The sequence below is a fragment of the Accipiter gentilis genome, chromosome 4, assembly GCF_929443795.1.
Source record: "Accipiter gentilis chromosome 4, bAccGen1.1, whole genome shotgun sequence".
Classification (NCBI taxonomy): Eukaryota; Metazoa; Chordata; class Aves; order Accipitriformes; family Accipitridae; genus Astur; species Astur gentilis.
In genome coordinates, this window is record NC_064883.1 from 22,099,523 (window position 1) to 22,124,483 (window position 24,961).

General features: G+C 35.9%; 1 protein-coding gene across 10 annotated transcripts in view; it reads right to left on the bottom strand.

Annotated features, from left to right (window-relative positions):
- AKAP9 (A-kinase anchoring protein 9) overlaps positions 1 to 24,961 on the bottom strand; it is a 123,590-nt gene that overhangs the window by 36,997 nt on the left and 61,632 nt on the right. For all 10 annotated transcript variants that reach the window (XM_049797986.1, XM_049797985.1, XM_049797983.1 and 7 more), the window contains 9 exons: positions 24,851 to 24,947; positions 23,899 to 23,991; positions 21,882 to 22,253; positions 20,683 to 20,907; positions 18,911 to 19,051; positions 18,267 to 18,370; positions 17,345 to 17,550; positions 9,105 to 9,316; positions 3,545 to 3,707 (listed from right to left, as the gene is read on the bottom strand). In XM_049797986.1, the coding sequence (XP_049653943.1) occupies positions 3,545 to 3,707; positions 9,105 to 9,316; positions 17,345 to 17,550; positions 18,267 to 18,370; positions 18,911 to 19,051; positions 20,683 to 20,907; positions 21,882 to 22,253; positions 23,899 to 23,991; positions 24,851 to 24,947 (1,613 nt within the window). The remainder of the gene's footprint in view (positions 1 to 3,544; positions 3,708 to 9,104; positions 9,317 to 17,344; positions 17,551 to 18,266; positions 18,371 to 18,910; positions 19,052 to 20,682; positions 20,908 to 21,881; positions 22,254 to 23,898; positions 23,992 to 24,850; positions 24,948 to 24,961) is intronic.

The window sequence follows — 24,961 nt, forward strand, 5'->3', positions numbered from 1 at the left end:
CAGATCTATAATGAACTAAGACATGGCTCTGCATACCTATCTAAGGAATTTGATAAGAGAATGTAGTTTGGCTCTGTCAGAGTATGCTCACAACTCAGTTCAATGAGCAGAAGAAATTAGATAAGAAGAGTTCTATGGCATTTTTGTTTTGTTACAACAACACTAAAAAAAAAAAGGTGGTATCATTTAGAGTGCATTCATTTCAGAAGCTCACAGAAAAAAAGGATGAAAAAAGATTTAATTAATTCTGGAGTTAGAAAGCATTAAAGCAGTAAGAAGGACAAATTAGCTGACTTTCTGCAAAAGACTGAACTGAATTAAATCTCTATATGTGACATAAATCTGCACCTAACCTAAAAGCTCAGCTGTGCAATACATCTGTCAAAGGGCTAAAACTAGCATCAAATTCTCTTATATTCCAGAACTGTTCATCAACCAAATCAATACAGCCAGTCTGTCAAGTCTTATAAACTGACATTGCTATTGCTCTGATTAAAATGAAATTTGTTAAAAATTTTTTAAGATTGTTTCCACTTTATATGCTTTCAAGTTTTTTTTTCCCAGATAAAGCATTATCAGATAAAATCTAGAGAGAGCAAAACATAGCTTCATAGCTCTCACTAAATTTTAGTGTTTAATATACTTTCTTTGCTAGCAAAAAATACATACTTGACTCATCTGTTATGTCTCCAAACCAGGCTCTGACGGCGTATTTCAAGCATTTAATAAAACGTTACAGGTAAATTTTTCCTTCATTTACATATGGGCAATCCCATTATCTACAAACTGGCATCTAGCAAGAATTTGCAGTTTCTTTGATGCTATTAAGTTTGTTTGCACAGGCAAATTTTATAACAGAAGTGCACTGCTCAAGAGAAGAACCTAGTTAATTTTAGATTTTTTTGCTTGTCTAGTGGTAATGGGATAAAAATAAATAAAAATATGAAAATAAAAATAGATAATAAGCAGGTCTTGTTCTGTGGTATGTCATCTTCAAATACAATTATGCATGCACTCTTTGCAATATTCCTGCACAAATGGAAATTAATTTATTGTAAATGAAAAAGCAAGCCTCTGGTTCTTAGTAGAGAATGTAAGCCAAAAAAATACAGATCCAGAAGGCAAAGCAACAAAATAAGTTCATAATAAAAACCTTTTTTTTCCATACATAAAATTAGTCTCTAGTATTTTTTTTTACTTGTAGGATTAAACCTATGCAGAGAGCTCTGACATTATGACAGATTCCTACCTTTAAATAAAACTTAACACTAACCTCTCTGCTTTCTCCTAATGAATTAGTCTATTTTACTTCATTATTGAAGATTTGTGAATAAAAATTGTATCAAGACAAAAATATTATCCTTCAAGGAAAACAGCAACAGATGTAAAACCTGCCTACTTTCTGAAATTCATCAATACTAAACAGTTTTGTAACTGTGCAAGAATATAAATTCTGAGGTCATCTATATTTTGGTAGAAGATTTCATCTTTTTTGCATGTTAAGATGCATTCCATACAAGATTTTTTTTGCTCTTAATTTAATATTAAAAAAAAAGTAATAATGCCTCTTTCAGATTTGAATCTATTCCCTCTGAAATCATAGAATGGTTTGGGTTGGAAGAGACCTTAAAGATCCTCTAGTTCCAACCCTCCTGCTATAGGCAGGGAGAACTCCCACTAGACCAGGTTGCTCAAAGCCCCATCCAACCTGGCCTTGAACACTTCCAGGGATGGGGCATCCACAACTTCTCTGGGCAACCTGTTCCAGTGCCTCAACACCCTCGTAGAGAAGAACTTCTTCCTTACATCTGATCTAAATCTACCCTCTTTCAGTTTAAAGCCATTACCCCCTTGTCCTATCACTACATGCCCTTGTAAAAAGTCCCTCTATGGCTTTCTTGTAGGCCCCCTTTAGGTACTGGAAGGCTGCCATAAGGTCTCCCCGCTGCCTTCTCTTCTCCAGGCTGAACAACCCCAACTCTCTCAGCCTGTGTCCATAGCAGAGGTGTTCCAGCCCTCTGACCATCTTCGTGGCCCTCCTCTGGACTTGCTCCAACAGGCCCATGTCCTTCTTATGTTGGGGGCCCCAGAGCTGAACGCAGTACTCCAGGTGGGGTCTCTAGAGAGCAGAGTAGAGGGGGAGAATCACCTCCCTTGACCTGCTGGTCATGGTACTTTTGATGCGGCCTAGGATACAGCTGGCGTTCTGGGCTGCAAATGCACATTATTGGGTCATGTTGAGCTTCTCATCAACCACTCAATTTTCCTCCTTTCTGGTTTTGCTCAAGCTATTGAAAGCTGCAGCCAGTAGTGGTGCTGATGACACACAACGTTTATGCTGTGTGAACTGACAGGCTACCAACTGTCCCTCATGCCACATTTTAGACACGTGGCTTGGAAACCTGCACTGTTCAGGTTATGTGTATCCCAGCTATTAACAGTGTGTGAACTCATGTTGGATTATCTGTCTATGTAAAAAGAACAGGAAGGCTGGCAGGGTAGCATTCTCCAGGAATAACATTTGGCTATGAAACTTTATGCTCTCACTTTGAAACAGAAGCCCGCTGAGCTTCAGAACTAACTAAAATATCTTTTTGCTTACTACTACGGAGATCCTACCTATAGGGTAGGTGTTTTTTTCATCTTTTCCAGATGCTAATTACAAACAGAAAATGGTAAAAATGCTGGGCAGAAACAAAAGATGGAGCTATTGAAACAATAAAGCTACTTCTAAAGAACAAACTGTCTTGTCAGATTTGAACATATGTTCCTGATGTCAGAAAAGATTATTAGATTTCCCCTGTTCTAACACCCTATAATTTTAAATTGCTTCATTAATACAGTTGCAAATATACTTAAAAAGACTACTTCAAACAGTGCAAATTGAAACATTATCACCACCATATGATCAAATTAAGAGTGAAGGTGCTACATTTTTACCCACGTTTGTGTGGAACTAAGTCAAGGTCAAGAGGCAGCAGGCACAAACTTAAGTATGGGAAAATGCGTTTCAACATAAGAAAAAAAGAATTTTTTTTTTTTTTCCTTTCCCCTCTTTGTCGGTGGTCAAACACTGGAACAGGCTACCCAGAGAGATTGTGGACATTCAAAACTTGACTGGACACAGTCCTGGGCAACCTGCTCTACTTGACCCTGCTTTGAGCATGGGGTTTGAATAGATGATCTCCAGAGGCGCCTTCCAGCCTCAACTATTTATGATTCTATGATTCCAAGTAGTTAATATTTAAGCTTGTCTGCACAAACAGACATGTTACTATGAAATAAATTAATTTTGAGGATAACAACACATATCCAACCTATTATTTTTAGTAAGTCAGACAATAATAAGTGAGACAAAGCTGGGAAACAGAATCAGAGTGGTTGATGTTGGAAGGGACCTCCGGAGGTCATCTTGTCCATAACTACCCAAAAGGCTCATAACATTCTAAAATTTGCAAAGAAATTGATCTAATTTGCAATTTCTTTACACAATTAATAGGTAAGTAAATGTGAAGTTCAACAATTCATCAGAAAAGCTACTCACCTTCAGCTTTACTAAGCTCCAAAGCCAACTGCTCTCTGGCTTTGGTTTCTTCATTAAGACGTTCCTGTAGTTCTTCTTGATACTTGATAAATTCTGTGGCCTCTTGTTGCTTTTTGAAGGACTCTCGCATAAGTTCTGTCTGAGTAATTTTAGCATGTTCAAGCTACCACAGGAAAAAAATTACGGAAGTTAGATAAACCAAATGTGTTCCGATAAATAACTACTCTACCATTCCTATTTAATTAACAGTTGCTTTACAGTGTGATGAGAAGTTTTACATAACTTCACTGGACATTCAATAAGATCTTTACTGAACACACATTTGCAAACTACAATAGGAAGATCGTCTCAGTACAAAAGTCTAAGCAAATAGGCTTTGTCAGTATAGTGAACTCAATAAGCCACCTGGCTAAATCCGTGTTGTTGTTCCGGTAATTCCTGGTTTATAAGTTTACTCTACATTCACCTTTATTTACATATGAGTTTTGTACTAAATATGAGTAAGCTGTCACCCACCACATACTTAGAATGACGAAAAACATTACATAAAACTGGCAGAAGTTTTGATATAAATTGACAGAAGTGATGCTTCATCTCTTTTTCTCCTTAAGATGAAGATAAATGAGAACACCAGGAAAATGTGAATTTTTAATATACTGCACTTTTCAGCTAACAAGGCAGTAAAGCAATGCTTCTTCCAACTGTGTCCACCTTACAGAATTACTAACGATCTTTTTATTCTTCTCTGTTTGTCTGATGAGTAATATTTAATGTGTACTACCACAGATGTAGCGCAATCTCACTATGTCACTATCCTCAACTAGTGGAAAACCATGACTGAAACGTATAAAATTGTATACTTACTGCCCAGTTTAGACATACCCAAAGTAATAATTTCAAAAAGAATTAAAATTAGAATTACAAAAGCAAAATAGTGAAAAAGGAACATTACCCTAGTGTTGAAAGTTCTGATTACACAGAATGTTCATCTAAGATAACAGCAAACGAGTCAACTACCAAGACCACCTCCACTTCTCAACTGTTAACATTTACAAATTACATGCACCTCTTCAAGTGACACAAACACAAATTGTCAGAGCTGAACCAGGCATGAGTTCTTTCTGTGGCTTGCATTCAAAACAAGACAACTTATTTTGAATAAGAACAATGTCAGAAAATGAAATAACACGTATTTCCTGCTTATCTCCCTTTTTTTTTTTTTCTTTTCCTTTTTAATATTATGGATATTGGCAGATATTTGTAACACAGTAACATCTGTGGCTTTGCTACAGTTTCTATAAAACTATACTTTCTCTCAATTTCTTCAAAAATAAAAGCTTTCTCACCATCTTCAGCTACGTTCATGAGTACGATTAGCTTGCTTTAAAATCTCAGAAAAATAGGATAGGAACATAGCACATTGCACACAAAATTATCCACTTACAAATAAAATTACACTTTGAAAAGAGTGTCTGAATAATCAATACATTCTCTTTTATGATCCACTGAATTTAAATACTTCATTTCTTTCCGACAGCATTCCTTTTTAGATGGACACCATTAACGCGAACTATTTATTCTGACAGGTGATAAAGAAAGGTATAAATACTGCAGCTGAATATCTGCACTGGTTTGAGATATCTTAAAAATCACAGAGCATTCTTACTTTATTCTTACATTTTGAAGTGCTTAATGAAAAACCCATCTCAGATAAAAGGGAAATGTATGACAGGTTTACTGTACCTAGACAACCATAAAAATGGCTTATTCAAATGCATCAAATACTCCAACTAAAACTCGGAATAAAAATTATTCTCCAGCTCTTTCCAGTAATAACAACTAAAGGTATTATTAAAAATATCACAGGGCAAACCCAAAAAGTAGCACAAATATGAACATGATTTTTCAAGAACAAAAGTTTCTTCATAGGATCACTGGAAGCCATTAGCAAGCTTGTGCAAGTTAATGTTAGTAGTCAGTGCATACAGCTATAAAGGAACAATTTCAACTGACTGCAGCCCCCCCGCCATAAATTATTCACAGTGAGAAAAAGGTAATGTAATAAGTAACACTGAAGTGCTTTAAAAAGAGATCTCCAAGCTCTGTAATTCAATATATTTCTATGTCTGCTAAACTTCTTTTGTTACAAATTAACAGAGAGAATTGTATAATTAAAGCTTTTTCAGTGCCCATTAAAAACTGTCTAGGAAAAAACCTGTCAGCAGTACATAATAACTTTAACGATAGAGACAAGTTTATACCATTATTCACTCTCTTCGATTTAAGCTGGTTTAAAATACAATTTCTTTTAAAAACTTTTATACTTACTGAATAGGGTGGTGTAGGCAAGGAGATTTTAGAGACAACTTTTAAAATGTGCCCTTTTTTTTTGTGGCTGAAGCGAAAAATTGAAGTATTTACAACTACAGAATTATTCCCATCCAAGTTTTCAGTGAAAGGAAAAGGATATGGTAAAGGCACACGAGATTCAACCTCGTATGTATCTTCTTCTTGTCTTTCAGTCCACAAACCACTAAGCAGATCAGATGCCCAGTAAGTGTGGTAAGAATCCATTCCAAAAAATATCACTGTTGTTATCTTCTCAAACGTCATATGGCTATTTTGCACTAGCTAGGCTGGTTTTAGAGATTTCTAACAGGAATTTGTAATAGAACACGCACATTTAACAGTCTGAAGACACATATCAGGACTGTCAGTGACAAACCTACTCAGAATCAGCAGGAAGCCTCAGGTCACGTTCTCAAGCAGAGTAATTCAGGAGTGGGTTAAACCGAAGTAGAGAGGTACAAGAAAACTTCATATGGTCACTCCTAAAAATCCTTCTTAGAGAAGCTTCACATGAAAAAGCAACAGAAATCTTTCCATAGCAGCTGGCAGGTAATTTCCGAGGCAAGAAAGTGTAATTTTTGTTTTAGCTGCACAGGTACGCTGCAGCAGACAAGCAAGCTAGCAGCACAGAAACAAAAAATGATTTTCCATCTCTACTATGGCAAATGAAAGAGAAATACAGATGTGTCATTATTTGCGTTCATTCTTGTTCTTGGAGTTAATTCAACAGGAAGAACTTTCTCAAACTCTGCTAGTTTAAAGGCTTCCTGTTAGTATCTCCCAACTGAAAAGAGTGCAGGGGAGTGGCCTGATTTATTTACCTATACATAACACTAGCAGGTGGAATTTGAATTAACACACCCACTACATGCCTTGCCTGAAAAGATTCAAACTGCATTTCAGGTCTGAAAGTGTGTGTTCAGACAGGTCTCAGATAGTTACTTTGAAGATTTTGCCAGGTTTCTCTCACTCTTTTAAGTTTCCTTGAGAAGACGGGTACATGTCTGTAAGCACAACACAACTGATTAAGAGGAAAGGTTAAAATCTTTTCTGCCTGTAATTACTTTTAGATTATAAAATATTGCAAGGTAGAAAAAATAAAGTATTCAGTCTCTGAATATTTAAAAATAATTGTCAAGTCACCTACAAACCCTTGGTATATACAGGAACTGTATACAATCCAGTAAGCACACAACAGACATTGCAAAGCAGACCAGCTTGAACGCTTCCAAAGTACCTCTACAGAACACCCAGAAAAGATGTCAATATTTATACTTAATACTGTGGGGAAATGTGTAAACAGATTAACATTTTATTAGCTTAAAAAAAACCCCAAACCCAGATATGATCATCAGGGATAAATCCATACTTGTATAATCCATATTAAGAAAAAAACGTGTGCGTATGTGTTTGAGCCAAAACATAACTCTCTTGCTGGTATTGGCAAGGTCTCAGTTACAAAGCTATGAAGGGAAAATAAACTTTCTTGATCAACTGACAATAAACAAAAATAAGCTGCTTAGAATACACTGAGTACTTTCAGTGATATGAAAAGTAAATACTGCAAAAACGTCAGTCACAAAAGTAAAATAATTTAGGGCTATGTACAAAACTACTGCATTTAAAGATCAGCAGCAAAATGTTCAGAAAAAGGAAGCACCAAGTGGAATAAATAATTGACAACACTTTTATAATCACAGCATGAATTCTTAATTATTGTAAACCTTTGAAGTTGTTTTTCTTTGTCTGTATCATCTGCTCTTTAAACGCAAGATTTCCTACAAATGAGTAACTGTATTTTTTTTTAGGAACTCCACATACTGGACTATTTGTGTATCCTTTTTTTGTTATTATTTACTGCTAAGCCTTAAGCTGAAAAAAAGACCTCAAAAAGCTAAACATCTCTTTTTAATTGAACTCATGCTCAAACACAAGAGAGCTGTTGCAGAATGGGTTTGTAAATAAATGTGATGCAGAAACTGATTTACAAGATCCACCAGACTACTTGCTTTAGTAAGCCAGGGTGTGTGTGCTGAATCTGTATTTAAATTACTCTTAACTTTAGTAAATCACAAATTACTCTTTTGTCCTTTTTTTTTTTTTTAAAAAGAAGAGTATCAACTTCATGTTTGAAGTATTTTTCAAAAGCACCAAATACTCAATGCTTAAAACCTTTAAAGTATTAGACAGCTGAATTTTCATATTACTTTTATCACCACAGATATTTTTTTTTTCTCTTTCATTTCCAGTAGTTATGATTCACACATTTTACACCTAGAGACAAGAAAGCAATGACTTTTTAAGTAGTACCATTACTAGGTTAACTAACAGATGGGTCTGTAGCACAGAGCACACTGTATTCTTTGAATTCTAGTCTCAGATAGATTAAAGAGCTGATTCTAAAGACTGAGCCTTCAAGAGAGCTTAAAAAGTTACAGCGAAATAAAGTATTTAATTTGATACCTTCAAATTGAGATGTACATAATCTAAAAGTAAAGTACATGGCATAAGCAGTATGATTTGAACTCACTGAGCAAGGTATATAGCTCCCATTTAAATTATCAGGGAGGTACTCCAGAGAGCAACTAATATCCCGCCATGCAAAATACCCTGACTGATAGCAAAGAGAAAGGAGTAGCCATACAATGCCTCTTTTTTGGAGACTATTCATGCATCACATACCTCACACAAATATTGGAGAGCTGGAGTGCAGACTCCTTGTCTGAGAGCAAGGGGGATATGTGCTCTACTGGCCACGTTTAAATCGTAGTTGGAAGAGACAGTAGGAAGGCTCCACCTTTTTGGCCAGTCAATTGACTAAAAATGTCAAGAGAACTGGGCACAGTTTCCCCCTTAATACTCCCTCTTCACAAGGTCCAGCTCAATGTGCCCTGACACCTCCTGTCTCATCTATGGATTGTAGCAGAATGCAGATGACCCGTATGAGCAATGAAAGAGTGCCCTAGATTGAGAAACTTGCCCAAATTCAGGTTTCCTCTCTAGTCCAAAGCAGATTTCTAACATGAATCTAAATCCATCAGTAAAGTCATGCCGGAGCAGACTTTTCTGGGTGTAGGCACCTCAAGTATTGTTTCAGGTTTCAAAATGAGCCTACAGGTTTTAGGCTTATAACAACACATTACCAAGAAAAATAAAGAAAAAAATCATCAAAACACAAAGTTCCAAATGCTTCACTATTAGATCACCCTACCTGATTTGAAGTTTCATTGATAGCTTCCAGAAGCTTTTCAACAGCTGCTTGTAGTCGAGAACTAATATTCAGAACGAGTTCTTCATTTTCAGGATCTATTTCCACTCCACTTTCTGCCAGATGTTGGCTCAGTAGTCCTTCATCTGTTGTTCCTGACCACCTGTTAGTATCATCATCTCCCATACTACTACCATGATATGAGGAACAGGACTCTGGAAAAACAATAGTTACCTTTTCACACAGACTCTTAGCACTTCAAAACACAGAGAACTGTGCATCTGAGTTATGATTAGAAAGACATGTCATAAAATAATTAAAATATTTGTATTGGTCACAAAGACAGAAAGGGAAATACTGCGTACAAAAACTCACACAAAAAAGATACACAATGTGTTAACTATAAAAAGCAGAAGGGAAAGAGAAAAGGAGATACTAACAGAGAATATTTTAGACGTCCTTTCAGTATGCTTTTGGGCTCTGAGGCTCATCTTCAAGCCTTTGTTACTATCAGTAACCCTTACTACTTCGAGTAACTTGCAAGGTTGTCTTTAAAATACAACCAGGTGAAAAACCCCTAGACTGTCAGTCCCTGTTTCACCAATGCCCAGCTATGTTAGTGTGCATTAAAACAAAACTGTTCAAGATCATGATTCAAAAGCACAGACTCAAGGGAGCAAAGTGAAAGACACGCACGTAATTCAGACAACTTCTCAAGACAAACAGACTAGAATACAGAACATCAAAATTCAGCATTATTATTAGCAAACTGAAAAGTAATTAAAATGGGTAACTGAAGAAATCAAGTACAGAGTGGGGGGACTGTAACTGTCCCTACGAGGCACCTGCCTACTTCTCAATCTTCCTGAGGTCTGGTTCAGTTTAAGGGCATTATCTATTCTGTCTGAAAAGCAGAAGATACAAAGTTTGCCTATGGTATTAAACTCATAGCAATTCATCTAGAAAACAGTAAATTTGACATATTTAGAATTCAGGGCTGTATTTAAGCAAGACAAGTGAAAGCAAACTCCTGAGATGTTTTAAAATCACACTTTCAGTATGAAATAACAATACAGTAATACATCATGATGGTAGATAACAATTGTTGATACCATGTTTTAAAAATGTAGAAGTGTTATGCCATTAGGCTGTTAGATTTGAAGTGTCAGAAATAAATGTAACTGTGGAAAATTTTTTTAAATGACAGTTTATTTTAATAAAGTACATTTTTGAAATATATTTTAAAAAAATAAATCATATCTTTTGGTGTGTTGGGGTTTTTTTTAAACAATTAGATGTCGATTTTGCTTAAGGTTTTCTCCAAAAAATACCTTATTTTTGGGCAACAGCAGTATGACTAAAGGAGACAAGAATAATCAGTGCCTGTTTAGCAATATAATTGCAATACTGGGTTATCTTGAAGTTCCTGGTTACTCCAGGGATTTTGACTGCTGAACTGGAACTGTTTAGTTACAGAAATTGAAATGAAATTATAATAGGTCAATTTTACAAATTGCCTTTGAAAATGTAGTTAGTATTCTTGCTGGATACAATTTCCTTATACTTGCTTTTGCCTCTTAACCAGGCATGCAGCTAACATTGGAAATACAAGTCCCCTTGTTGATGTTGTTTGAACATAGCAAGAGAGTCAGATTCTAATTTTCAGTTTTTTGTTTTGTTGTTGTTGTTGTTGTTTTTTAACAAGTTGCAACATGATTAACCACCTGGATACTTTTATACCTGCAAACATTCTGATAATTATATCTATGCATTTATTTCATTATGGATGCAGCTGTATATATGCAACAAACTAATCCACAGCTATTTGCATTTGGAAAGGTTTTGTTTTGTTTACTTTTATAATTGCTAAGATTTTTTAAATGCAGACGTATTTAGTAATTTTTTTCTTCTAGTTATATCATTACTGTTTCATATCTCCTTTTAGATATGTGGGATATAATGTTACAAACTCTTTTCACACTCCAAAGGGAAAAAACAGAAGCACACTATATGTATGAATGGAACGAATATCCAGATGGAATAGAATATACATTCACATGGCACCTTTCATCTATACAGGATTTCAAAGCACTTTTGAGTACTGCACTTTGGAACTTCAGTCACAAACTACTGTAGCGGAGTCACCCTAGCAGTGGCTGGCAGTCATTTTCTGCCAGCACACTAAATATTTGCAATGTGTTTGTATAGCACAAAATGTTTCCCATACAATCCTAATATTCCACCCCCCTGCAGTGTAAGGAAGGCTGCAAAATGAACAATTTCACAGTTTTTTATTCAAAAGCATTTTGATTTCTCACCACCCAAATTTGGGTTGGCTCTGGGTGTCTCAAAATATCAATAGTGATGCAGAAGCTTTAATATCCTCAGAGTAGAAAGGACCTTCATTTAAGATGGACATCCAGCAGCATAAATATTTCCAAATGCTGTGCCAAGGTATTGGTTAAAGATTGAGTTGAAGGAAAACATATTCCCTACTGAGCCACCGACACACTTACTGCAGCACCTGATGCTCTTTGGAGGCCACCCATCTTAAGTACTGACCATGCAAGACCCTGCTTAGCTTCAGAGATCTCACAAAATAAAATCCCACAGTACAGTAGCACAGCTATAAATAAGATAAAACAATGACATATTAGTTACTGCACAATCTAATTCTTTCTTGATGGAGTACAAATTATCTATGTAATGTTCCTGTTTTCCTTCTCAGGCTTTAACCCATAATTCATGTCCTGTAACCCTTACATTTTGGTAAATTATTTGCTTGAGAGGTACAGCTGAATTGTGCAATGATAAGCGTATGTCAAGTACAGAAATAAACATTATACAAAACAACTGCGGAAATGTGCAGTCTGTTGCAAAATTATCTGAACTTCTGGCTCTCTGGAAACCTTTAGAGAAAAACTTAAAAATATTGATGCCTGCTCAGAGTGTAATCTTTTAAAAGCCAGGCTCAGAATATGTCTCTTACATTAATAGTACCACTAATATTATTACTTCTTGCCAGTGACCAGAACAGTACAATTTGGCCTCCAAGAACCAATGATTAGATTTTAAACTCCTGTTTTGCTCATGTCAGTTCTTTTGTAATTTGCTTCCATTTCTTCTGGATACATACAAAATAAATGAATGTGAAAATATATTTTTGCTATATGAAAAATCTCAGGCACCCATATTATAATTTCTACAAAGTGGCACTTAAGAACAGGAGCCCATGTTAAATCCTCCTAACTGCAAAGTGAGAATCTCTGCATCTTCTTCCCCCAAAAATGGTCTTAATACCGCATATTTCCAGAAGATTTTCAGTGGTGGAAGCAAGAAACAGAAATGTTGTCAAGTCTTATTAACCCCCTGGCAGTTGAATGCCTAACTCCCATTTTACTAATCCTTATAATGCTGCTCCATCTCCCACCCCAACAGAACTAAAATCAAATTCTCTGCCCCTCCCCCCCCCCTTTTTTCAGTCAACACACAGTAATAAATAGAATGTAACTGGCCCTAGTAAAAATGTCTTCTCCTTGTGTAAATTCTCTCCTCGTAACAACAACAAAGAAACCCCAGCAAAGTTTCATATTGCTTGCTTGCCAAGAAGCTTGCTGTTCAGCACTTCAGATGTCATGGCCCACTAAATCTTAAGAAAAGTGCTTAATTATACAGTGCTTACTCAGAAGTTTCAGATACAGAAGTAGTTTATGAGCTGCCAACTGACATTTAGGAAGCAATACATATTTTGCATCATGTAGAGCAAGCATCTCAGTTCACTCCTGGGATTCCACTGCGGAATTAAGGTTAGGGGTTACAAGTTGAAACAAAAAAATCAGTTTTATGGCAGTTCAGTGTCTAAAGCTATTTACTACCTTGTTCCTGGTACACTGTTCAGAAACCAGGAGCTCAGAAAGTATGTTAGAAGGTTTAATGTTCAAGGAATGCCATAACCACACAGGCTTTTCCAGAGCAACCTGCATTATGCAGTCCCTCTACCCAAAGTACAACCTGAGGGAAGAGAACAGCAAAGCCTGCTGTCTCTGTCACGATGATTCCTGGCCCAAACCTCCAGATGTAATTAACTCACCAGATTACTTTGCACAAATGCTGTTCACTTCCAATGATACGTTTTATGACTGAAATTTGAACTTTACTTACTCTGCTAGAAATAAAATCCTGTGTTAGCCAATAACCTAGGCAAGGTCCCAGATAAATCTCTGTATGCTCTGTAAATCAGGTTATGGCTAGAAGTATGTCACCTTAATGATTCAGCTTTTTAAAATGCTGAAACTCAGCAAAACCAGTAAGCTGACTTTTGCTTGTCAATAAATATGGATTACATTCAGAAGGTCAGAGAGAATTTGCTTTATTAAACACATTATATTTTCTATTTTATTATTGGATTTTTATTGGTACAAATTTATTCCTACAAATTTCCTACAGAATTAAAAAGGAAGATCTATTTGGCTAGGTATTAGAAAATACAATAACATGAACAGGTTAAAATATAAAAGTAGTGTCTACCTATTTCTTAATTCCAGAAAACAATGGGGGGAAAAAATTTTAAAAGTTATGTCCTCTCAGGCCATTCAGTGGAAGTATAGGAAATGAACAGTCCTGTTGCTGAAAACAGTAACAGAATTTGTCATTTAATTCCACTTGAAGAAGGATCAAATACTTCAGCTGAAGAAACAGTACAACTGCTACTATGGCTGTCTGACCCCAGTGGCAGAGCTTTGTACACAGCGAGGATGCTGTTGTACCACTTTGAAAGGAAAAAAAGAGAACTGTGAATACAACCTCAGAGATACATTACAAAGTATACATTCACCCATTATAGCCACTGTAAGCTTGGGTCTTCTTTAATCCTCACTGTTTTCTTTGATTTCTCCTCCTTTCATAATTATTTCTGAATGTAATGAAACATGCAAAAAAGAATAACAGAATAAGCAACTGGCATGTGAACAGCTCTATACCAATGGGAGGCATTACAGTAACAGGCAAATTGCTTTGTTGCAGAAGAGTGAACCCTTACATGCCCCCTCAAAATACACTAATAGCAAACACAAGAGTTAAAACAGTCAACCTTCACTGCCAGTGGAATGGAATACAGTTCTCTTCTATTTAAGAGAGTACACTTTCACCAGAAAACTTCTGGTGAATACACAATACACTCCAATTACAGGGCCTGTTGTGCGTTTAAACAGTAGTATTATGAAAGCTAGACGTAAGTCTGTATTATACCCACCTAAAACACCAAATAAAGTTACTTTTTTAACTATATTTTTCTACATATATGTAATGCAAGTAATCCATATTAAGAATTGTTAATGGCAATCATTAGTGACAAATATAAGTATACATATTGCTGTGCAGCACAGGCAAAAAGCAAATGCATGTATTGTGCATTGTACATGCCTGTGCAGAGCAAGCACATGAGAGTAGTGAAGAGCAGCAATCATGTACCAGCGCTTTGTACATAGTTATGCATTTGCTGTCTGAGAAAAGGGAGCAATATTCTCAGCAAATGAGAATGAAGGAGATAAGCAACAGTACATATTCTGACAATAGGCATGTGTGAGAGACTGAAAGAGTTAATGTCTCAAACATTGTGGTGGGGCAAGTTCTGCTTAAAGACAAACCCTGTACACACAGCAAGGAGCCAAGGTGAAAAGCCCATCAGCTCAGACATCAGCAACAGGAGAGGGAGGGCGTGCTAGAGGGTGCGCAGCTCCCTGTTCTGATAAGCTGTTCTGATACAAAGATCAAACAGTGGCCGTGTCTGCAGGGAAGGAGAAGTTACTCCACAAACTGCTCATTAACCTGATGAGTTCAGGTGCCCACCCAAAGGAGGGGCAAGGATGATAAAAGGACACAAACTGAAGCCCCAGGTGCGGCAAGCCCACTGAGACTGGACCCCTCGGCTGACTGAACCAATGCTGGACCCAGGACGGTGAAATCTTTCTCTCTTCCTTTTTCTCTCTCTGTCTTCTTCTCTCTTTCCTTTTCCACAATCCCTACACCTCATCCTTTTAAGACACAAAACCATTGACCAAATCTGGGACTAAGAGTGGATCCAGCCACACCTGGGGCCTTCTCTGAGCAGGAGTCTAGAAAGCAAGGAGGTCTGCTCTGAACCTCCTGACTCGATGGGAGGGATCTCCTTACTCCCTGAATTGATGTATATGGTTACCCTGGGTTACACGGTTTACAGAAGTAGTCTTATGCCAATTCCTGTTGTGAGAAACCCTGCCACCTACTACCACGCCTCCCCAGTTCAGCTTGGTTCTGTCATGAATAAAATCTTTAACTGATCCTTTGGTGTTGTTTCACCTTAATTTAGCCTGAGGGAATTTCGAATTAAACACGACTCCCTGGTCTGTCCAGTCTGGGTCGTGACAGCATGATATAACTATGAACTAGGTTCAGCAAATGCACTAGATAATACATGTAACTGTGACAGCCTGCAATCGCTACCTACATAACCAGAACACATTTTTATTCCTTTGGGCAGTGTATGTTGTGAAAACCCCAATGCTTTTTACACACCTCAGACTATACAAAGAGAACACAAAGAATACAAAGAATATTTAGAAATTGCTGGTTTTAATATAGAAAATTTATTTAAGATGCAGTTTACATAAAATTTAAGACTACCTCAGGATACAAAAGGAGGTGGTAGTCAACTTTGAGCCTGGTGATTGCTCCTTTTACTGTCTGGCTAGAAGACTGTGTGGAAAATACTCGCCAGTGGTTGAAGATCCTTTGAACTGCTTTAACGTAAGCAAACTCTATTCATTTCCCACCCCAAAGTAAAGTGCAAGAATACTCCATTTTGAAAGAAGTGATTCCTTCAATTATAGTAGCAGATGTTCTCAATCTTTAAGGTCTCCTGGACAAGTATCAAAAATTAAGGCCAGAAGCTTAGTTATCCAATCTAAAATTTGGAGAAAAAGGCAAAGCCTCAAAAGTCTGAGTTTTCAAAAAATAATTTTCCTCACAATTAAATACAGAGAAATGTGCAGAAAACAAAAGTTATGAGGTTTTTTTTTAACGGAACAGCAGTATTAGACAGGCATGAAAGTGTTTTTATTTGAAAAATTCAAGAATCTTAAGACTGCAGCTGTACACATTTCACCACAGATAACCTTTTGAGTAATCAACTGAGAGAGATGTCACAGTGCTGCAAGTCATACAACCTTTCTTAACTCGTCCCAAGGCTTAATGTGACCTGTATTTAAAGCCAAAGGGAATCAGTAATATTTAATAATCTACATTTTGAATGAAAGAGGTAAAGTTCACCTTCATTTACCATTTGTATTATTACTCTGTAGTAGATTCTTTCTTAATAATGAAATGTAGTATTTGACTTCCAGTTCTTTTTCTCATTCACAGTAGTTAAAATTCCAGCCAAAATCAGATGTAGAATGTGTTTTAGACTGATCTGTTGCACATTGCCTCCCCATAAGACCCAGGATGAATGTACACATCCTTATGCTAAATGGCAATACGATAAAGTGCCTATTCTTGCCCAAAAGAGAAATGGACGGACACTATCCTAGTACAATCACAGGAAATTAAACAGAGCCTGGGAGAGTTCTTAAAACACTAGCAAGCAATTAACTACAACGTTAAAATGCTCCTTTAGGCTTGTGCCAACTAGCACTCCTCGAAACAGCTGATGGGCAAGGCTTGGCAGTTAGAAAGTTCCTGGAACTGTTTCCAAAAGGCTGTTTGCATGCAACCATCCTCCTTAGCAGGCTAAGGAAGTCCACAAGCATATATACAGGCTGCCCCATGGCAGCTGGCCAGAATGACCAGCAGCATCCCTGAGTACATTTCGTGGACTGGTAGAGATATGGCCTTTGACACCAGCTCCCATTCCCCGTATGTACGCAGGAAGGTGTAAAGTTGGTGCAAGATGCCACAGAGCTATGTTTCATTCTCTTTCTCTTTGCGCCCTTCAACAGGAACGTATTTATTTTTGTATGTCTCAATCACTTTCCCATTCTGTTGCAGGCTTTACAACAGAACCATAGATAAGAGTCATAACTGGTTTGGGGCATGACCCAGGCAACTCCTGAAACGTCTCTTAAGCAGAGATGTCATATGCATTCAAATGACAAATAGTTTTTAAAAAAAGTGTTTAATTACAAATTTAAAAACTAAGCTTATTTAAATATATAATAAAATTATGCAAATGCTACCTGTTATGAAATAGAAAACCATACAAGCAGTACCTTTTTCATACCCCACATGGATACAGGGTTTTACTGACTCCTCTGTCTCTGCGTCCCATCCAGCTGGTTTGGAAGGCTGGACTTTCCCAGACCGATCCAGTAATCCGAGAACATGGCGACCAATTGTCTCCTCCATGGCCACAGTTGTCTTCACAACTTCTAAAAGAATCTTCATGAGTTTCTCATTAGCCTTCTGAAAAACATGCCTGCAGGAGAGAAACTAATCAGTCCTTTCATTTTCCCCTGCTTTCAAAGTGGTTTTTTTCCCCCTTATACACACTTGCAACCAGGAAAGATTTGCAGTTGGAACAGTAAAATTAAGATTTCTTTAAGACTAAAACCCACATCATATACACAAATATTAAAAGCACATTTGGGTTAGAACTCAGTTCTTTTTACAAAATATGTAAGAAGTCAAACTATTTATCAATATTTGTATTTTTATCTTGGTATTTTATCTAGTTATTCTGTCAAAACAGAGGTCTACATTTGCCTGGTATTCATTATAAACTTACTCTTTTCTCAAAGTGACAATTAAAAAGATTGCCATCACAGATCAAAAAGTTACAGAACAGTCAAAAGGTATTAGCAAATAACTCATATAAACTTATTTCATATATGTACATACAATGGGTATATAGAAGCACATGTGTATAAATGATGTATTATGATTCTATATGTAATATGAAAGAGATAGTAAAATATGTTAAGATTTGTCTCATCCTCTATGCCATTACATCGTTAGGCTTTATAAAAAATAAGACATTGTTTAATCTAAAGTGTGTAAATTAGAAATATGGTTATCTAGAATAAAAAATGCCATTATCATCAGTCAGGATAAAACTTATAAATATCATTTAACAAGAACATGATTCTCAACGTTTTCTAAAAAAATTGATGTTTTCTTAACAGTTCTAAGCACCTTTCTTTAGAAAGAAGAGCTGAAGATGTTTCATCAGGCTTTCTTCCTCCATCTTCATCTTCAAAGGTCTGCTCTCTCACATCGTTTTGGTTTTGATTTTCATTCTGCGTAAGTTTTTGCAGAGGGAGAGAAGACAAAAAGGACAGAAATCCTGTCATGCCAGAATCAACATATTCTTCTTATATGCAGTATAACATGAAATCTAAAACCTAAATTAGTTGTGTTTTGTTAATAAAACTTCTGCACCAAACTACAAAACAAGAAATAATCTTCCTACGTGGAAAAGTTAAAATGTAAATCAAAACAGGATATTCAAGGCAGGTCCTATTAGAAAGGACTTTGTTACGCTGATTAAACAGCCTTTGTGCTTTCTGTTGGTGTTGCTATAGCAATATGAAAATATGAGTTTACCTGAGCAAATAGCTATAGTAATAATCCCCACCTTCACGCTGTTAAAATAGCTTCTGCTTACCCAAAGTAAAAAACTGTCTAACAGTACCACCTCTTGGTTCTTAAACCTGCTCTGTTCAAGCAATACCCAACATCTTTTAGGAAAATATATTACATAAAAAGGGTAGCAGCAAAAATGAATTTTACTGGTTTTACACACCACAGCTGCCAAGAAAGTCAAAGTCCATATTTACCTCTGTTTGCGTGCTGCTGTTTTGTAGCTCACAAAAGAGCCTCTCTTTTCTGGGCACAGAATGTTGTTTTAATGATTCCAGTTCTTCTAAAAGGATTCTCTCTCTCTCTGCAACCAAGCTGTCATTCTCCATTGAGACATGCTAAGAAAGAAGTGTTATAGAAGCACACAGTTTTTTAAGCTTCTAAGTATTAGTGAGTCCTGCCACTTCTAATTTTTTATGTATTTTGCACAAAGAAATTTCAGTCCACCTCTTTAAATGGTTACAAAGACATTGAAAACCTTCTATAATGGAATACCACTAATAAGTACTTTCAGTATCTTACTCCTTTAAGATTTTATACAAGTTTTATGCTCTTCATGAAACACAGTGGTCACAATGTAAACTGGATGGAATTTCTGGATATCACATGCTATAGTACATGTTTTGCACAAGAATAAAGATGAAAATAAGTTCTTTTTATACACAGCCTACACACACTCTCTTTTAGAAGAGCTAGAAGTGTTCATGGCTTAAACACAATGCACATGTTCCTATATGGTTCTTATGGATAAATATCCTTGGCATTAAAAACTGAGGAAAAGCCAGCAGCATAAATTCTAATTAATATTTATCTGTTTCAGGAATTTGCAACCCCTGATGAAAGATGCAGTTGCAAATTGACAAAGAGATAAAAGGAGAAAGAATGTATATATTGAAAGATTATCAGGATAAATGATAGAAAAACATCTACAAAGCAGCTAGGAGAAACGGACACCTGACATTGCTGGAAAAGGCACCTAGGATACAAGTGACTGACTCTAGATTCCCCAGCTTCTTGAACCCAAACTTAAACAGAACACAACCAGGTTTGGATAAGGTCTGAAGGAACCTAAAGCTCCACTCCACAGTGAAATCAAAGAATTTTAGAATTCACTGGTTACAATTTTCATGTGCATTTCTGTAATGTTTCATTGTTGAAATTAAATCAGAGCAAGACAAATTCTTCTAGATTCTGTTTACTTTATCTTTCAAGGGAAGGAAACCTTGAAGAAAAAGTCTATAAGTGACATTACTTTTGAAGACTTAATTATTAAGATAAATTAATGAGTTTCACTAGCATACCTACTATAGGCTTTGAATAGATACAGAGTGACAGCAAGTTAAGTTTAAAAAGGCAAAGAAACAGTGGTGTTTCCCACCAAACCCCACTGATTCTGTTTCATTCTAACAGTCAGTAAGGACTTAATCTCCTACGATTACAAGAATAAAAAAGAAAAAAAAAAAGCAGGAAGTTGTTGCAGAAAGCCACTGATACTGTTCAAGTTCTGACCTCAAGTGGGGATAAGATAAAATGAAGAATTCCATGGTATTTCTAGCTATGGCTGGTGGCTTCATTGATGTAAATGGATGCTAGCCTGCCTCCTGCTCAGGGCCATGTATCTGGAAGGTGGCATGGTTTACAATGAATCTGCGCTCACTCACTCACTCTTCTGGCTGCTGTGCAGCACTGCAGGTTTTCTCCAGGTATACAGAAGACTGAATTGATCCATCACTGACTGAGCTTTGATTAAAGAAATATGCCTTTTATACATATAGGCATATATGTGTTTGTATATTTACACACACAAATAGATATATGTGTGTGCGCACATGGGTGTGTATGCACGCATATAGTAAATATGTGCGTGTCTCAATATATATTAGAGATACAGGTATAAATAAATGTAAATCTGCCTGGTGATGTCCCTTTGTTAACCCATGTTAACTCATTGAGCCAAACTCCATGTTACCTCAGCTAATTGCACTTTAAGACTCTCAAGCTCTGCTAAGAGTTGCTCTTGATTTTCTTTTTGACGTTCCATTTGCTGCATGTGCCCTTGTCTCAATAATTCTGTTGCCTGCTGGTGTTCCTGATATTGCCGTACTAGCTCCTGTCGCATGTCTTCCAAACGTTCCTCATATAACAACAGCTGACTTGATGTTTCTCTGTCTGATGCCATCATCTCACTGTAGCGCTGAAATATTGAAACTATTTTAGCATTTTATGTTCAGTGACAGTTCCTAGTAAATATTTAATAAATTTTAGAAAATACTTTCACAAATTAAAGTAGCTATCATGAAAGCATTATGTTGTTGCCTGCTTCTTGGAAGGTCTAGACTTAGAATTATTCTTTATTTAAAATACAAGTTTTTTAAAGTAACTGTGAACAGTGTTAATGCTTATGTGTTTTATCTAGTGGGGATATCAACAGAAAATACAGTGGCACATACATTTGTGTATGAGTGTGTGTACAACAACAGAAGTTTGAGAGAGCAGTATCATACAAAACAGGAATATTAGTTTATTTGCGATCAAGATAAAACAAGATCAGAATGCTTAACTGTTACACAAATTTGAAAGTAATTTTTGCTTCAACTAATGCTAAATTTAATTAAAAAAAATTTAAAACTTAGGATGAAATTGTGAGTCAAAATGACTGCTTTTTACCATATTTATTCCACCTTGCCCCCACCCCATCCTTGTGAAATGCCAAATATATATTTTACATATTACTTTTATAATTTTTATGTTCAGCTGATATCCTTTATCACAAGGGACTCAAACTCTTTAAGCATTATTTTTAATGTATGCCTTGCATACATACCAGAATATAACCCAGCTTACAAAAAGTCTTTATACAATTTATTGCCTGCAATACAGTTTTATCCATGAAATGGAATAATCTATTTTCATGTAACCAGTGTCATATTCCTTTCCTCACAGCATAGCATAATGCTATGACAGTCAGGCAGAACACAGAAAATAAGGGTACATAATTTAGGTCTAAAACTGCCACCCCTTTGAAAGGGAAATGTTTAAATGGAATTTTCATCTTAACTTCTTTCTTTGCAGTTTTCTCATTGAAATGAACTGTAAATCCATTGGAAAGATTATTCAGATATGGTGGATATGGTGTTTCATACTGCCTTCCTCCCCACCCCCACTTACCGGTGTCTCTTCCACTGTAAGCCCTTTGACATGTGAAAAAAATTCTTCAGAAATCACCGATTCCTGTGTGGTTTGTCCTAATATGCAATCAGGCTTGCTATTAGAATGAAGTTGTTCTCCAAGTGAGTTGATCTCACCAGACTCTTCACTGAGTTCCTTGCAAAGTGATTTCAATTCTTCTTCATGCTTACTGCCTTTTTCTGTTGCTTTTCTAAGAGGGTTGTCAACCTCTTCTTCACTACATTGCTTTTTAATTTCAAAATGCATTCCCTGTTGATGTACAATCTGTGTTTGTACTACTTCTTCCTTCAGCCTAGAAATCCTTGACAATTCAGTCTGTTTGGCAAATGCTACACTCATTGACACAATTACCTGCATAAGAAAGAAAAGTCTGTATTAGTTTATGCTTTACAGCATCTCCTATTTCTGAAGAAATCTCATTGCTGGCCATCAATAATATAAATATAAGTACTAAGAGTTCTGAACTATGATCCCCCCCCCCCCCCCCCCGAGGAAAACATAAATGTAAAAGAACAGAGACATCTTGCCAATCTCATCAACAGTCACATCTGTATAAATACAGACATGCTGTATTTAAGGTAGTTTAATAAACTATGATGCTATTTTCAGTTAAAATATATTATTTAGCACAGAATTGTCCAGCTCTTTTCAAAAAAGGTTCTATAAGGCAACTTTAAAAAGTCCTGGCATACTGACATAAGTGCACCTGTGCTAAGCTTCCTCTATCTAACCAAGCATCCTTTGTAAAGGTTTCACTGACATGGAATTTTGGGCTGTATAAAGACAGCAGTGCCATGGGCTTGATACTCATCACAGGAATTTTACTTGACCAGAAAGAAACTTCTACTGGCATTTGTAGCTGCAGTTGCAGTTACAACAGGCTAGTAACTTCTGTATTGCTAAGTATCCCCTTCTAACACAAACAAACCCCTTTTCCAATCACATGAGCAGTTCTTTTCTAGATTTAAAACATAGCCATTTATAGCATAAGCTACAAAAAGTGTGAAAAAATAGTATAAGAAATAGAGGAGTGTTACACTTGAAAAGAAAATGCCTAACCCTTACTTTCCAGAAAGTCTTCTGAACTTAAACTGCTCTTAACAAGACACTAGCCAATTGTGTAATTCGCTTTCCCATTAAGAAGGGTTTTCTTAGCAGCAGATGAGAGAAATTGAACTTTTACTCCAGAAATGTGGATTACTTAAATTAATGTCATCACCCAGAGCTGGCTATAACATTCTTCTTAACTCTGATTGCAAATCCTTTAAAGAAGTATTTCTTTATTTTTTCAAATTTTTCATTTATGTTAATTTTATTTATGCCATGATATGAAAGCAGAGATAATTTTTCACTGTGCAAAGTGAAAACTTTTTTGAAAGTCAAAAAGTAACTAAATCCACAAACAATTTAACATACTCTACCTACAAAATCTTAATTTTACTTATGTTTTAGAGAAAGTCACCAGATCCAAATAAAGAGTATGCATTTTACACAATATATTAAAATGCACAAAATATGATCAGAAAATAGTGTGAAACTTAAGTGCAAAATCTTTTAAACTGACCCACTGTTAAGCCTAAAGTATCAAGAAATCCACTCTCTAAGCCTCTGGATTTTCTAAATAAATTCTAGTGTCAAGCATGGGTTCATGTTGCCTATTTTCTTTGAAGTTTTAAAGCAAACCACCACCACCACCCCCCACATGAACAGAAATTATGAGTTAAGAATAGGACAGACAAATAAAAAACCCCAAAACATTTCAGAACTTTTTAGGAATAGGACAGACAAATAAAAAACCCCAAAACTCTTCAGAACCTTTTTTTTTTTTTTTTTTTTTAAGACTTTCCCATTCAGAATCCGAATGAAACAATTCCTTGTAAATAAATCAAACAAAAGTTGGCATACAGGATTGTAAATGTCTGAATTGTTAGAAATGGCAAGTGAAAATGACAGCATTTTTAAAACATATTTTAAAGTAACAAAATAAAAATAATACCTTTGCTATTTCTTCTTCTAATCTTTCTTGGTACTGTTTTTCTAGCAATTGAACAACATCCAGATCATTCTGCATTTCAGTTTCACTAGCAAGCTGTAAAAAATGATGAAATCTCAGATCATATATTTGGGCTTTTATTTCATTAATTTTAGAAGTTTTAGAATCTGACAGAGATTTTTCTCCTCAATTAGATTACCTTCATTTCATGCAAATCACATGATTTTGTACCACAACATAAACTAGGTGAAAGACTTTGCCTTGATTCTGCTTCAATATTAATTTTAAAAGTTGAGTTTGCAACAACTTTTCTTCCAACACTTTTTAAATTGTCAAATGCGGAGAAAACAGGTGAGAAAGCACAGCACCACAGTACAAAACAGCATCGCTATTTTTCAAAATGCAGAATTTTTAAGCCAGGTTTCCAGCAATACTAGGGGAGGAATGTATGGGGTCTTTTCCATTTGCATTTGGTTTCGAAGATCTTTGGTATTACTTTTTCAAAATTTCTCCTAAACTGTGCAGTCTATACTTCAAAAGTACTAGGATTTCACTTAAATCACTCTTCTTTCACAACTAGTATTTAAAGAAAAGTCACAATATTTTAAAGACTCCTCAAGAAATCCCAGAATTTGAACACTAATTTTCTTCAACTTTAGTAAGAAGCAGCCCAACCCAAATGTCTTGTTTCAGAGAAAAATAGAAAAATAAAAACTATAATTTAAACCAGGACCAATAAAACAAGTTTCATTGCTCATAATTTCCAGAAATGTTTTTCAGCAAAATTTAAATCTTCCTCTAACATGGACTGTCTAATAGCATAGCATAATACTAAGATAATAATTACTTTAATACTACCTAATATTAGTCCATATTTCAATTTAATCTTAGAACCCAAAGCATATCAATTATATTGACCATATGTGTATTAGCTGTCAACTGAGCTATATGATACCTCCAGTGCTTCATCTGTTTTCTGCTGATGAAAATTTTCAGTGCACTTCACTTTCCTGAAGACGTCTTTTAGCTTTATTTCTGAACCTGTGGATACACTAAAAAGGTAGAA